The sequence below is a fragment of the Alligator sinensis genome, unplaced genomic scaffold (genome assembly GCF_000455745.1).
Source record: "Alligator sinensis unplaced genomic scaffold, ASM45574v1 scaffold38_1, whole genome shotgun sequence".
NCBI classification, from domain to species: Eukaryota; Metazoa; Chordata; order Crocodylia; family Alligatoridae; genus Alligator; species Alligator sinensis.
This window is the reverse complement of record NW_005842179.1, coordinates 848,653-862,436: the sequence shown is the minus strand read 5'-3', so window position 1 is coordinate 862,436 and position 13,784 is coordinate 848,653. Positions and strand designations below refer to the sequence as shown.

The following is a 13,784-nucleotide window of genomic DNA, read 5'->3' as shown; positions in this document are numbered from 1 at the left end:
GAAGCATTTTTAGCAACATCATTTACCTTTTCAACTCTGTCCCAATAATCAGACACACATGCAAAATCCTTTTTTCCACTTGAATGATATTCAGATCCGGAAATTGGCAAATGCTTATATAGTACTTTCTAACCAACTTTTTATTTACGTAACCTACTCTCTATTTACCCTTTGCCTCTTAATCTTTCCTTATCTGTGAACTGAAAAGACCTAGAAATGTGGAGAGAGTTCAAAAAGGTAGTATATTTAAACCAAATGCAGAACATGTTTCAAGTTTCCTGCACTTGTCTGAATGAATTAACTCAACAGTTAAATTATTAGACAGACAGTTTGGTAGCTTCCACTTGTGTTTTAACCTGTCCAGGACAGCAGCATGCTCAAGGAAGATTGGGGGGCAGGGGGGCAGAGATGGAATTGATTGATGATTACTTTGATCATTTGGTCCTTAATGAACTATTGGTTGATGCAATCTAAAACCTTCTTCTAAGTGAACCTCTTTCACTTACTTCCTGAAGCACCTCCTAAAAGAAAAATATACCCCAGACACCCTTTGAAACTCTGGGCCTGAGAGACTAGCTCTAATGCTCTCTCCTAGGATGCCTGCAAAGAAAAGTTGCAGATTTTCTCTACCTAAGCCCTAGTACAACTAAAATGGTTGTTTTGCCGCAAGGGCCTATTCCTCCCTGCCTCAGCAATGGGCCTGGGCTTATGAAGCCTGTGGCCCCCTACCTCAGGCCTGTCAATCACAGCCCTGATGGTCTTCTGCACTTGGAACGAGCAGCCATTTTTCCTGAAAGGCTCTCCACCCCTGCTGGTCCCTCCAGGGACCTGGAGCCAGCTGGTTGCTCCCTGGCGCTCTCACCTCTTCAGTAATTGGGTAGGGGACCCATAACAGCGTGTTCTCTCTAAAGCGCTGGTTCCAATATGCAGTCATGTAACGTGGGGTGGGCAAGTGGGACCTGTGCCCCATGCTTTGTAGAACAGCAGTGGAGTTTGTTGCTGCTTTGGGGGAGAACTGACCCTCATTTTTTGCTGCCAAAATAAGTCTTTTTTGCCCTCTCAACATGGACTTTGGTGGTAAAAAATAGGGTGAAAGTCCCCCTCCCTTCCCCCCCATACCAGCAACAGTGAACTCTACTGCCGCTCTAGAGAGCAGTGATTCTCAGAACACCTTGTACTCCATGACACACACTGCCATGTCCCTGATGCTGCCCAGGAGGAGTGGGGAGAGTGAGAGGACTTCCTTGGGCACATTCTTCAGGTCTTATGCCTTTGCCGGTATGTGTGTGAGAGTCCATACATGTACAACAACTCATATAACTAACCACAAAAGGTAACAATTCAAAACCAATACTTAGCTAAAGGGGCAGCAAGTTGAGCACAATCATTGAGCAACTCAATAAGTCTTCAATGCTTGGCCACACGGTGACAAGCTGAACAAGACCATCTTGCACCCAGCTTTGATCATATAAGACCAAAGCACTCCGCTGTTGAAACATATGGTTGAGCAACAGATTCTGTTGAAACCTGTGGGTCTTGGCCTGAAGCCTTTGCTAATCTGTTGGCCACAGCACGGAAGCTTGCTTCAATTTTTACCATGGGAGACTGATATGCCTCCATGGGGTCATAACTTGGGGGATTTAAGGAAGAACTGGTTTTCCTTTCTAGTAGATCACAACTAGTGCTAACGTGTTCACAGTGCATCAAATTATTCAGGGAAGGACACAAGTGTCTATTCTGGTCTTAGACCCCTGCCCAGGGAAAGGGCCCACATAAAGTGAAGAAACCCTGGTTTGTCTTAGGGAAGTACAGTAATTAAAGCTGTGGTTCTCAATCTTTTTAAACTCCAGGCAGGGCCGGACACAGGCATGGGTGAACTGGGCAGCTGCCTGAGGTCCAGAGAGAAAGGGGGGCCAAAAATAGTCATTTTAAAATTATTATTACCATTATCTGTGGCAAAGGAGGGGCCAATATTAAAAATTTGCCCAGTGTCACCAGGAGTCTAGGTACAGTTTTGACCCCAGACAACCCTCGTTAGACTCCTGGCACCACGCAGAAAATGCCAGCTTATAGCTTCCACTGATTTCTTGACTACTGAAAAATGATAGAGCAATTTTTCTGCTGCAAAGAATTAAAAAAGCCCACAATAGGTCACATGTTCTTGACACTAAGGATTTCTATTTGAAATCTCTGGGTTTATCTTATGAATCATATGTTTGCAACCTAACAGTGTTAATATTGGTTGGCACCCTGCAACACCCCTTAAAAGGATCTTGTGGTACCCCAGGATGCTGCTGGACCCTGATTGAGAATCACTGGAGTATAGTGTTTTCTTTGTAGCTCACCACTGATGCCTTAGCAAGATCCTGGCAGCCACACTTATGAAAACACAGCATGCATTTGCATACACTCAAGAACATAGCAGGGCTAACAATACCCTGGCATGAATCAATCGATATATCTCCAGCAAGATCAAGGAAGTGATTCTTCCACTCAGCATTGGTGAGACTGCAGCTGGAGTACTGAGTCCAGTGCCACACTTTAACAAGGAATTGGCAAAGCTTGAGAGAATCCAGAGAAGGGCCACCCATATGATCAGAGTCTTGTGCAGCAAGCCATACTGGCCTTGCAAGGCTAAGGGATCTGAGACTCTTCAGCCTAAAAAAGAGAAGGCTGAGAGGCGACTTGGTAGCAGCTTGCCACTACATCAGAGGCATACATCAAGGGCTCGGTGAACAACTGTTCACCAGGGGACCCTTGTGGAAAACTAGAAGTAATGGTCACAACCTCCTGGAAGATGGTTCCAGGCTCAACATTAGGAAAAACTACTTCCCAGCTAGGGCTTCCAGACTGTGGAATAAGCTCTCTCCAGAGGTGGTACAATCGCCTACCCTGGAAATCTTCAAGAGGAGACTGGACGATCACCTGGCTAGGGTCACCTGATCCCAGTTGTCTTTCCTGCTTGGTGCAGGGGGCTGGACCTGATGATCTTCCAAGGTCCTTTCCAGCCCCTAACAATTTATTAGTCTATGGATCTGCCACCACTGAGAGCAGTCCAGCTCCATCTTCTTTGGAACCCCTCTTTCAGATAGTTGAAGGCTGATATTAAGTTCCCTCTCAGTCATCTCTTTGTTCGGCTTCAGGCTGCATAGCTGCCCCTGTGATTCCCCAAAGCCCCAAAGCATCTGCAGCTTCTGAGCATCACAGTTCGGTGAGCCAGAGACACCCTCTGCTATCCAGTGGCCTCTGTTTGCTGTGAAGCTGCAGATAAGAAAGGAGGTTACCAGGGCATTGGATCCATGGCAGGGAGCAGCTGCTGCCAGACCCAAGCCCCACACACAGGAGGCCTCTTCCCCTTCTTCTCCCTCTTCCCCTTCCCCAGTTCCAGAACATGAAGCCAGAGCTTTCTGTTGCTTGCCTAGCTAGCCTGCTCCCAGTGTGGGTCCCAAGAGGTTTGAGCCAGGGCTAAGGGCAGCCTTACATAGAGTCAAAAGTCTGGATTTGTATGGGATGGTTTGGATAGGGCTACACCTGCCTTATGCAGGGGGTTGGACTCCATGACCTCTGGAGGTCCCTTCCAGCCCTGCTTCTCTGTGGTTCTCTACATTTCCTGTGGCTGACAGAGCAGGGGGGGCAGGGACTCCTCCCCTGCACCCAGAAGCCAATCAGGGGTGCCTGGGAGTTTTTGGAAGCCTGGGGAGCCAGCAGAGCATGCTGGGAGGTGTGCGGATGCACCCCCAAACTGCTGGCCTCTGCTAGTGCAAGCAGCCCGCATGCCTCCCTTCTCCACCCCCCACCCCCTGCCAACAAAAGGCCCACATGTGTTCTGTTCTCTCCCAAACTAATGTAGGGCACTGAGAGTAAAGGGAAAAACGTATCAGTCACTTCTGCCTTAGGCTTTTTGAATGTCTGTACCTAGCCCTAGAGTACAGGGACTCTGAGTTAATTGCTATTGTTCCCGGTTTGTATCAGAGGTTTCAGGCTCCAACAAGGTGATCTGTGTAAGAGAATGTGTTTAGCTAGATTTCATCTACTTGTAGGTGTTTACAGTCATGTACCATAGATATAAACAACTATTGATGCTTTTTGTCAAGTTGCTTCTAGGCTACATTTCTTAACCAAAACAAGGTAAAAATCGTGAACAATACACACTTCTTTTCCCATTATATTGTTTGAAATACATCCCTGAAAGTATCAAAGCATCCAAATATGGCCAAAAAAAGTATTTGTCAGAGGTTGTTGGGCAATGTTGTAGCTCTCTGAACACTAAGGTCAGGTTATCTGAAATTACTAGAAAAGCAAGGTGAACTGCAGATGTCAGCAATAAGCTTTGATATTTACTAAGGATGAGCATTCTTTCTTGTGCACATTGTGTTATGCTGAAGTAAATTGCAGTGAAAAGAGTTTCTGTCAGTTGGCCAGATTTCAGAATGTATTTCAACCTGATTTCCTCACCACGCCCACCTGTACAAAAAGGGAATTTAGACATGCGAGTCCAAAATCACAATGATGAAAGCCCCCTGTTCAGCAGTTCTAGCCCCCCTCTCCCTCCAAGCCTCTGGAGTATCTAAATTGTATAAGCTTGCCTTGCCACCAGAATCCTGGGCACGGATCCCTTCCGGGACTGCTTTTGGCAGGATATCTGATGGTAATGTTAATTTACATGGCTCCCTGAGCTGAAACAGTAGCACCAGGAATTGCAGGTGTTAAAGCCACCACCACTCAACCTGCTGCTGGAAGTGGGTACAGGTCTTGCCTGTAAGGAGCCCCATGGTCCAAATGCAGTGCGTAGGACCAAATGAGTATGACATCCCTGGTGCAATGATGAGTGTATTAATGTAGGAAGTGGGAGATCCAGGTTTAATTCCATTTTCAGCCTTAGGGAAATCAAATCCACATACCTTTAAGAATATTTATTGGGCCATAGAGCAACTATTCTAGTGGTATTTTATGTACTGTTCCATATACAAGCACAGTCCTTGAAGCAGAAACTGGAAGCCAGGATTCTCCCTCCTAAGTGAATGTCCTAACAAAGAGGATATAAAGCCTAATATAAGTGCTTAAATACCCTTTCATTTCTGGTCCTGTGTGCCTTGAATTTTGGCATTGGATATAGGAACTACAGGATGAAAGAGGAGCTGGCTGTAAAAGAGCTAACCTTTTTAAGATATATTTACAAGATGTTTCATTACCTCTTATGAAACTGTTGAATTTTCTGCCTTGAACCCTAGAGTTTATCACAGAAGGTTCAGAATACTTTGGAGTAGCAACAGCTGTACACTTATTTTGAGCACTGAAACCACTATTTCCCATGGTGATAAGATGTTAATATTAAGTGATTATGAATTAGAGGTTTATGAAGAAGTACAGAAGACGGGCATTTTAATATATGCTTTGGTATCACAAGATAAGTTTGTCTGATACATTTGCAACAGGAAAAGAGCAAAATTGCACTCAAATTCCATTGGCTTTGCTGGATTAAGCAAGTCTAAATAAGAACAGATTTTAACTATGATTCTACAAACATATTTATTACAATTCATTTAGCACCTAACTTCTCTCCCCTAAAAATATCCCATCCTGGCATTAGTAGTCTGGTTGGGTTTTATACTTAGTTATTCTATGTGTCTGGGTTGAGATTTTAATGTATCTATTTCTATATAACATCTTTTGACATCCTAGAACTCTGATACCATGGTGGTAAGTGTCAATAGGTTCCATATCTTCAATTTGCACAAAACCACAGATTGTAATTTAAACATTTTATATTGGAAACAAAGATATTTTTTATTATCCTTAGCCCACTTTTTCTCCTTACAAATTGGAAATCACTTAGATTGCTTCTTCATTATTCCAGACGTAGTTGAAAGGCAGGTCTTTCATTTTCTCCTTAAAGACCTCTTCAAACCTCTCGTTCTGTGCCACTGTCATTGTGTTTTTCCAGTCTCCAACAGTACCTGGCAAGAGAAAAGGCACGGGGACATTAGTTCTCAGATGTATGGGTGCTGCTCGGACACTATTTGATTTTGGATAAAACCTGTGCCCTTCAGAAGTACTACAGGCTACTACAGGGGATCATTCCTTCAGAGCCTGCTATCTCAGTTTCTCAAACTATAACCCTTCATGGCACTACAGATTTGGAGGTATGTTCCCAGAAGTTTGGCAGAGTTGGCCAGTATAGACAACCCCAGATTTTTTAAATTAGAGTTGTGTGTGTGAAATTTCATGGATAAAACTGGGCAGACAAGGTCCTTTGGGTGAATATGATATTTTTTATTAGACCAACTAAATAGTTGGAAAAATGTTCTTTGCAAGTTTTTTTTTGTGCCTGAAAGCTTGCAAAGACCAATTTTCCAAATGCTGACTTGGTCTAATAAAAGATGTCACATTTACCCAAAGGACCTTGTCTGCCTATGTCCTTAGACCAACACAGCTACAGCCAAAACCCCTGGATAATTGGCTAGCTACATTTTCTAAGATAAGTCATCCATGGAGCCTGTAGGGAACCCAGACTGATTTGTCACAACTTAGGTATCCTCCCTTTTATCTTTTAGAGTGCTGTCCCTGAAGTTCAAATGACTAATAGCCAAACCCTTGTCTTTGTTTGTGACACCCTTCCTCTCCATTAAAAGTTTGTGTGCTTGTTCACCAACATCTGGGAATCGTATAAACCCCATAAAAGGAAGGGCAGTGTCCTTCACTACCAATTATACATTAGGGCAATGTCATGCCACCTTCCATTGCACTGAACAAAATATTGCTGCTCTTTTAGCCTTCATTATATCGTGCCCAAGATACTCTTATCCAGTGAGAAACCCCCCACTCTCAAATCTTACTCCCACAGAGTCCTCTGTTCCCTGGGCATGGAACTTTCTCAGTTATTCAAGGTCCTTGAAAGTTACATTTACCGCATCTTGTATTCATCTTTCATCATATATGGCCACATCTGCCTTACCTTTGCGAAGAAAATGTCCCTTGTCCTTCTCCAAGAGACCACCTGGCATGGTCTCATAGTTGGCCCTCGGATCCTCCTTCATGTTTTCAAATGTAGCTTTCTTCACTACAGTGTCCAGGTCATCTTCACTCAACTCCTTGCCCAAGAAGTCGCAGATTCTCAACACAACACCTCTGAGATCCTGCAAAGAGCATTGTTTTAGTTTACCATTTTTCCATTTAAAAAGGTAAAAAACAAAAGAAATCAAGTGTTAGAACAAATGACAGTATTAGAGCTAAACAAGGATGGTAAACCAAAGTCTGTCTTTGTGTGTGAGAATTATTTGTGACCAGATATATTATGATTTTAGTATTCTATACCCTGATGCCCTTTTTATCACAAAACCTATCTGAGAGCTATATTTAGAAGGTTTCAGCATCTCACAAACAGGACCATTTAGTGACCTTGTTGCAAATTTTTGTGGTTATCTGCCTATAACCATTCTTTCAAAGAACTGAGTAAAACATATTCTTGTTTTTAAGCATGGCCAATGGCAGGCAGTGCTTGGTGCAGTGCTCCCATTTTGCATAGTCATCCAATGGCTATAGCACTTGTGCAAAAGTGGCACACTAGGGTTTGAAGCCCTCCTCAGCCTTGGGGGTTTCCACCCACATCTCCCGCCTTTCAGGAAAGTGCTCAAACCATCAACACTATCAGCTAGGCTCTTGAAGTACTGCCACTGGGCAGGTAAGAATTCAGGATTAACTAAGAGGGAGAAGGAGAAAATGAGAAAAATTTTCAGTAACCTAATGGCTAGGATACAGCGATGGGAATCCTGAGTCCTTGCTCATAGGGTTCCTTATGCACTTAATATTAAATAGGCATTGAATAAAATACAGGATTATTTCTTAGAACAACAACTGAAATGAAGGACCTCTTCTCTTACAGGTAAGTGCCCTAACCAGTAGACCAAGGAGTCATTCTCCTGTCTCTGTAAGCTTAGGAACCCTGACCGTCTAAGTAGAAGGTGATTATAAAAATCTCACCTTGTGATTTAGTTGTGCTACTTAGACTCCCACTGAAAAGCATCTATCAAGGAGTTTCACTGACGCTTGTACCAATGAAACCAATGTACCTGGATGTGGATACACATACACATACGTCTGGAGCTCTTTCAAAAGGGTTGCAGAGCAATATGAAGGCATTTAGAGTTCCACATACTTCTGGGCTTTTGCTGGTTCCCACATGGAGCTAGTAAGGCATTCCCCGCTCTCCTATTTGCTACATGTGTCAGGGGGTTTATGGGTGGGGTGGGTTGCCTTCCTCAGAAGAATTGGGTATTGGAGGCAGCCAAGGATGTTTTTTTTTGACTGGGATAGTCCTGCTGGGACAAGAATATGGAGGTTCCTGGCTAGAGGGTCTTGCCCTTCTGCTCAGGGTCAGACCAAATGCCCTTTGTTGGGGTGGTGTCAGAAAGTAATTGTACTCCCTGATTAGACTGGTACTGAATGTGGGGAGGGGGTGGGGGTGGCCTTCATCTTTAGCTGAAGGCATGCCCCTCTTCCTCGGATTTTTTCAAGTTCTTTTCAACAATGCTTGCAGCAGCAGTTGGAGTGTGTTTATTTAAATCTGCATTGTTCTTAGCTTGTTCACACACAACGATTAGAATATAGCAGCCATTGCCCTGTTGAACCACTCACCTCTTCAAAGTACATGGGGCTATAAGTCTGGGAGGAGTCTATCCACACAGAGAAAGTACAGCTTGTGGTGAAGAGAGAGATAGAGCATGGCCTACTGTTTACTAGTCTTCTTAGTTACAGTGATAGTGTCCTTACCTTTATCATCTCTTCATAAGTCAGGAAGAGGATACTGAACTCATCCCTGTGGTCATACCAGCCTCTGACGTGATCCAGCCATGAGCTACTATGCACTTATGAAAGAAAATATTAGAATAACAAAAAAAAATGACCTATCATAAAAGAATAAGTACATTCTCAGTATATTTAGCCCTCCAAATCACCAGGAGCAGGGTTGTGGAAGCACTTACATACACTACCTTTTTCTTTTCTTTCCGATGTGCTGGTTTATGGATATTGAGGCATAATTCCTGAATTATTCCCAGAAACTTATTTTCGTTTCCTATTTATATTCACAGCCTGATTCTGGTTTACGTTCTCTCTTAAACACATGGTGGAGGATAAGCCTTATCCTATCTTTTGTTTGTGAGGACTGCCAACTTTAAGTTTGACATGATAATTAACGACCACTACGTACATCAGTAACAGTCCAGAATGTAAATACCATGTGGCACAAAATGTCTATGCTCATTATTATGCTTTTACTTTTTATATAATATTTCTCATTGCTTTGGTGCAATGAGAAATATGATATAATCCAATGGCTATTTTTTTCAAAGTTATTTTTTTCTTTGGGGCAGGGAATAAGGCAAGAGGGGCAGCACTTTGGGCTTAATTTTTGCTCTTTCAGTCTGGCAAAATGGATTATTCAGCAACATTTTTAGCAACAATAGATTAATTATATTGAATTAAAGATGCAATTGAGTATAGCAGCACTACAGAACTCCTAATTTTATTACTGATTTTAATCTGCACTTACATTTTCAGTGTGCCATAGCCTCCGTTTGTAAGATCATTGCATTGTAAGAGAGATTAAAAGAAAATTTGGAAGCTGGATAGGTGACAGCTGAGGGTTTTCGCTATCAGGGAGGTAGGGCTTTAGCTTAGTGGGATAACATATTAGTGGCGTGTTTCTAATAACAGAAAACCTTGTTTGTGTTTTCTTTGTACAGTGATCATCCTCATGGACTCAACTTGGTTATCTTAGTACATTGGCCCAGAAATAGATTTAAATCTTCATTATGATGTTTCAGGGGAAGTATTCACTTGAAATAAATGAGGCAGCTTGCCCCTTACTGGTATGAGGACATGTTCGATACCGAGCTCTGGCTGCTGCTACAGTCACTGCAGCTTTTGATTCTCATGTGGTATATGGGAGGGTAGGAAAGGGAGGAAAAGCCTCATTCCTACCAGCTCCAGCTTCTGTAAAAGTTGCCAATGCATCTAAAGTTCACTTGGATTGTGCTCAGGGACCAAGGCTTGGCCTTTTAGCAAAAATACGTTACCTTTCCCAGCTAAAAACCTCTCCATGAAAATATTGAAATCTGGGATTTCCTCAAGGGTGATGACAATCTTGGAAAAATGAAAATAGGACACCAGCACATCCTTTGGGTTCCTGGCAACATAAATAACCTGCAAGATTAAAGGAACCACACTCGCATATACATTACAGAAAAACCTTGCTGTTACTGAGCTCTGGTCCCCATACCACAGTGAAACAGGCAAGCCTACTGGACAAGACCACGAACTGCAGAACTGTCCCTCAGCTGGAGACCCAACGGGCAATGTAAGCAATTGACATTGTTCCACAGTTCTTACCCTTCCTCTCAAAACAGTGGTAGGTAGCACTATGCACAGCAAGCATGAAAAACTTTACATTTTAAAGAAAAGCACCAGAGTGGAAGAAGACAGCATAAGCCTATGAGACCCTATCATGTTAGTTTAATAACCACCCAGACCATGTCTTCATTTTCAATGAGTTCTTTGGGAAAGACATGGAGTCTTGTGGGAACTTGAACACCTCTATTCACAGGAAGGGGACTTTTTGCTTGGAAAGGGCTGTTGAGGGAGGTTGGAGATGAGAGGTTGCTAATTTTAGACTTGTCTGTATTCCTTTCAATTAAAATTAAGAGATCACATCACCTACTTTTACTCTTTTGTTCTTCAGACCTCTTGGAACTAAATAGTAAGGCAGGTGGGTGGTAAAGAGACGAGGTGAAGGACGGTTGGCATAATCCAATTTGTTCAAATTGTACTCCAGCCATGGGACTCGATCTATTACGTGAATGTCTTCTGTTTCATCCCGATGGCCTTCATGAAAAATTAAGCTCAAAATATTCTGTGTCCACACAGTTCCTAAGAAAGAAATTAATGTATCTGAATTTTTGTTTGTTGTATTTATTGTATATGTGTATGTTTGTTGACTATACTTTGACTAACTTAATTAAAATTAATTTAATTTAATTTTGTATTTCAATGTAATTAAAACTCACAAATACATTGTAAATACAGTCTCTTTAAAACTATGCTTCATTTCATATTATGAAAAGTGAGATCCAGTAAAGGGTTTGTTATATATTAAGCTACCAAGACAGCAACTTATCCCAGCTGGGACATGCTCACCCATTTCTTGTCCACACCCCAAATCCAAATTACACCAGACACAAAGCTTAAAGCTCATCCCCGGGGCCACTTTCAAATGCAATGGAAACTGCAGTCTCAAACGTGGCCTAAAATAGTTGCTCCAATGCAATGCAGAAATTCTGACAAAAGCTGTCCCTATGCATAGTTATACTGATAAAGGGGGGATAAAGAAAGACCTCAGACCAAAGATTGGTTGTTCAAACTTTAGGGAAAATGATACAAATCTGACCTGATTTGGGATACGTAATTAGGAATACATCACTGACTCGGATTTCAAACTCCTCCAGTGAATCAATTAATTCAGGTGTAACATACTCAGGGTGGAAATACATTCCTTTATATTTGTACAGATATTTTTCTGAAGGCTCCATTCTTGACTAATTTTCTCTTATATATGCAGAAGCTAAAAGTAAGAGAATATCAGCTTATGTTATGTTTCATTTGCAGTCACCTGTAAAGACCAACATTTCCATACAACATAAAACAAGTTCTTCAGAGGAAATTCTGTGTAATATATTGCTTTACTAGGAAAGAAGTGGCTGCTTAGTGTTTGTATTGTATTATACACCAGCAACATTTAATGGCTTCGCTCTCTTCCCTCAGAATCCATTTAAACAGTACATATCAGGGCTTTTCTCAGTTTAATTTTTTTCTAAGAACCATATCTTATGTAAGACTAGAATAAGAAACCTACAGTAAAATTAATTTTGTGGCTGGAATGTTGTTCACATCTTTTATTATTGTTGTCACTGATATGTATTGCACTTACTTTTGCCTGCCCTGTCACTCATATTTCATACAGGAGGAATGACCCATGTGACATATAACACTTAGACTCACTACAGCCAATCCCTGAAGCAATTCCAGATTACCAGCTCTGTTTTGTGATTGATACTTTACAAGTTAAAATGGCTTTTATTTACATAAATCAACTCCTTAATTTGTGTTGTGTAATGCCTTCTGCCTGATTATAGTTAATATTTCAGATGCAGATTTCGATACTCAAGAGCAATGATGGACAATAACCGCAATCAGTATAAACTTCTCCAAATAACAAGAAATATAATAATAAAAAAATAATTTTAAGCTTTTATGCAGTGATCTTTATCATTAGAGCTCAAAAGACTTTGTATATGGGATCTATGTCACTATCTTCATTTAGAAATGGGGATAAGACAAAATACTCATCAATACTGCTGAAGAATTTTTAGCAACATCATTTACCTTTGTGGCTCTGTTCCAATAATCAGACACACGCATGCAAAATCCTTTCTTCCACTTGAATGAACAATCGTGATATTCAGATCCAAAAACTGGGAAATGCTTATATTGTACTTTCTAATCAACTGGGGAAAAACCCAACTGGGGGTTCATACCTCTATTTACCCTTTGCCTCTTAATCTTTTCTTGTGTGTGAATTGAAAACTGAAAGATTACAAGATTACAAGATATTATAAGACCTATAATATGGAGAGTTCAATAAAGCTGTATATGTAAACCAAGTACAGAACATGACTCAACTTTCCTGCACTTGCCTGAATGAAATAGTAAAATTATTAGACATACAGTTTGGTGACTTCCACTTGTGTTCTAACCTGGCCTGAACAGCAGCACGCTCAAGAAAGATGGGCGGGAGGGGGGGGATGGAATTGATTGAAGATTATTTTGAATATTTGTTCCTTAATGAACTATTGGCTGATGTAATCTAAAACCTTCTTCTAAGTGAACCTCTTTCACTTACTTCCTGAAGCGCCTCCTGATTGAAAAATATATCCCAGACACGCTTAGAAACTCTGGAAGTTTTTCCTAATATCTAACCTACATTCCCTTGCTACAAATTAAGACCGTTGTTCCTTTTGTCATCTGCCACCGCTAAGAATAGTCTAGCTCCATCCTCTTTGGAACCCCCCTATAGGTAGTTTAAAGCTGCTATTAAATCCCCTCTCAGTCGTCTCTTTGCTTGGCTTCAAGCTGTGTAGCTGCCCCTGTGATTCCTCAAAGCCCAAAAGCATCTTCAGCTTCTGGACAGCACAGTTCAGTGAGGCAGAGACACCCTCTGCCTCCCAGTGGCCCCTGTTTTTTGCTTCCTACTGCTGTGAAGCTGCAGATAAGAAAGGAGGTTACTAGGGCATTGGATTCATCATGGAGAGCAGCTGCTAATAGACCCAAGCCCCACAACCAGGAGGCCTCTTCCCTTTCTTGTCCCCATTCCCTTTCCCCTTCCCCAAAGTCAGAATATGAAACCAAAGCTTTTTGCTGCTTACCCAACTAGGCTGCTTCCAGCTGCCTTCTGTTTGGGGGCCCCAGGGGTTTGTGCCAGGGCTAAGGCCAGTCTTCTGTAGAGTTCAAAGTCTGGATTTGTACAAGGTGGTTTAGATAGGGCTGAACCTATCTCATGCAGGGGATTGGACTCCATGACCTCTGGAGGTCACTTCCAGCCTTGCTTCTTTGTGATTCTTTACAATTTCTGTGGCTGACAGAGCAGGGGGGTGGAGACTGCTCCCCTGCACCCAGAAGCTAATCAGGGGTGGCCAGGAGTCTCTGGAAGCCTGGGGAGCCAGTAGGGCATG

At 42.1% G+C, this 13,784-nt stretch overlaps 1 protein-coding gene across 1 annotated transcript; it reads right to left on the bottom strand.

The window, feature by feature from the left end:
* Window positions 1-5,605: 5,605 nt before the first annotated feature.
* On the bottom strand, window positions 5,606-13,511 carry LOC102371982 (amine sulfotransferase-like). The gene is made up of 7 exons (XM_006026153.3): window positions 13,479-13,511; window positions 11,444-11,617; window positions 10,718-10,926; window positions 10,077-10,203; window positions 8,770-8,864; window positions 6,956-7,136; window positions 5,606-5,957 (listed from the first exon to the last, which is right to left on the bottom strand). Exons 2-7 carry the CDS (start codon window positions 11,583-11,585, stop codon window positions 5,833-5,835), a joined length of 879 nt encoding a protein of 292 aa, XP_006026215.1. The 5' UTR covers window positions 11,586-11,617; window positions 13,479-13,511; the 3' UTR covers window positions 5,606-5,832.
* Between the last annotated feature and the right edge of the window lie 273 nt (window positions 13,512-13,784).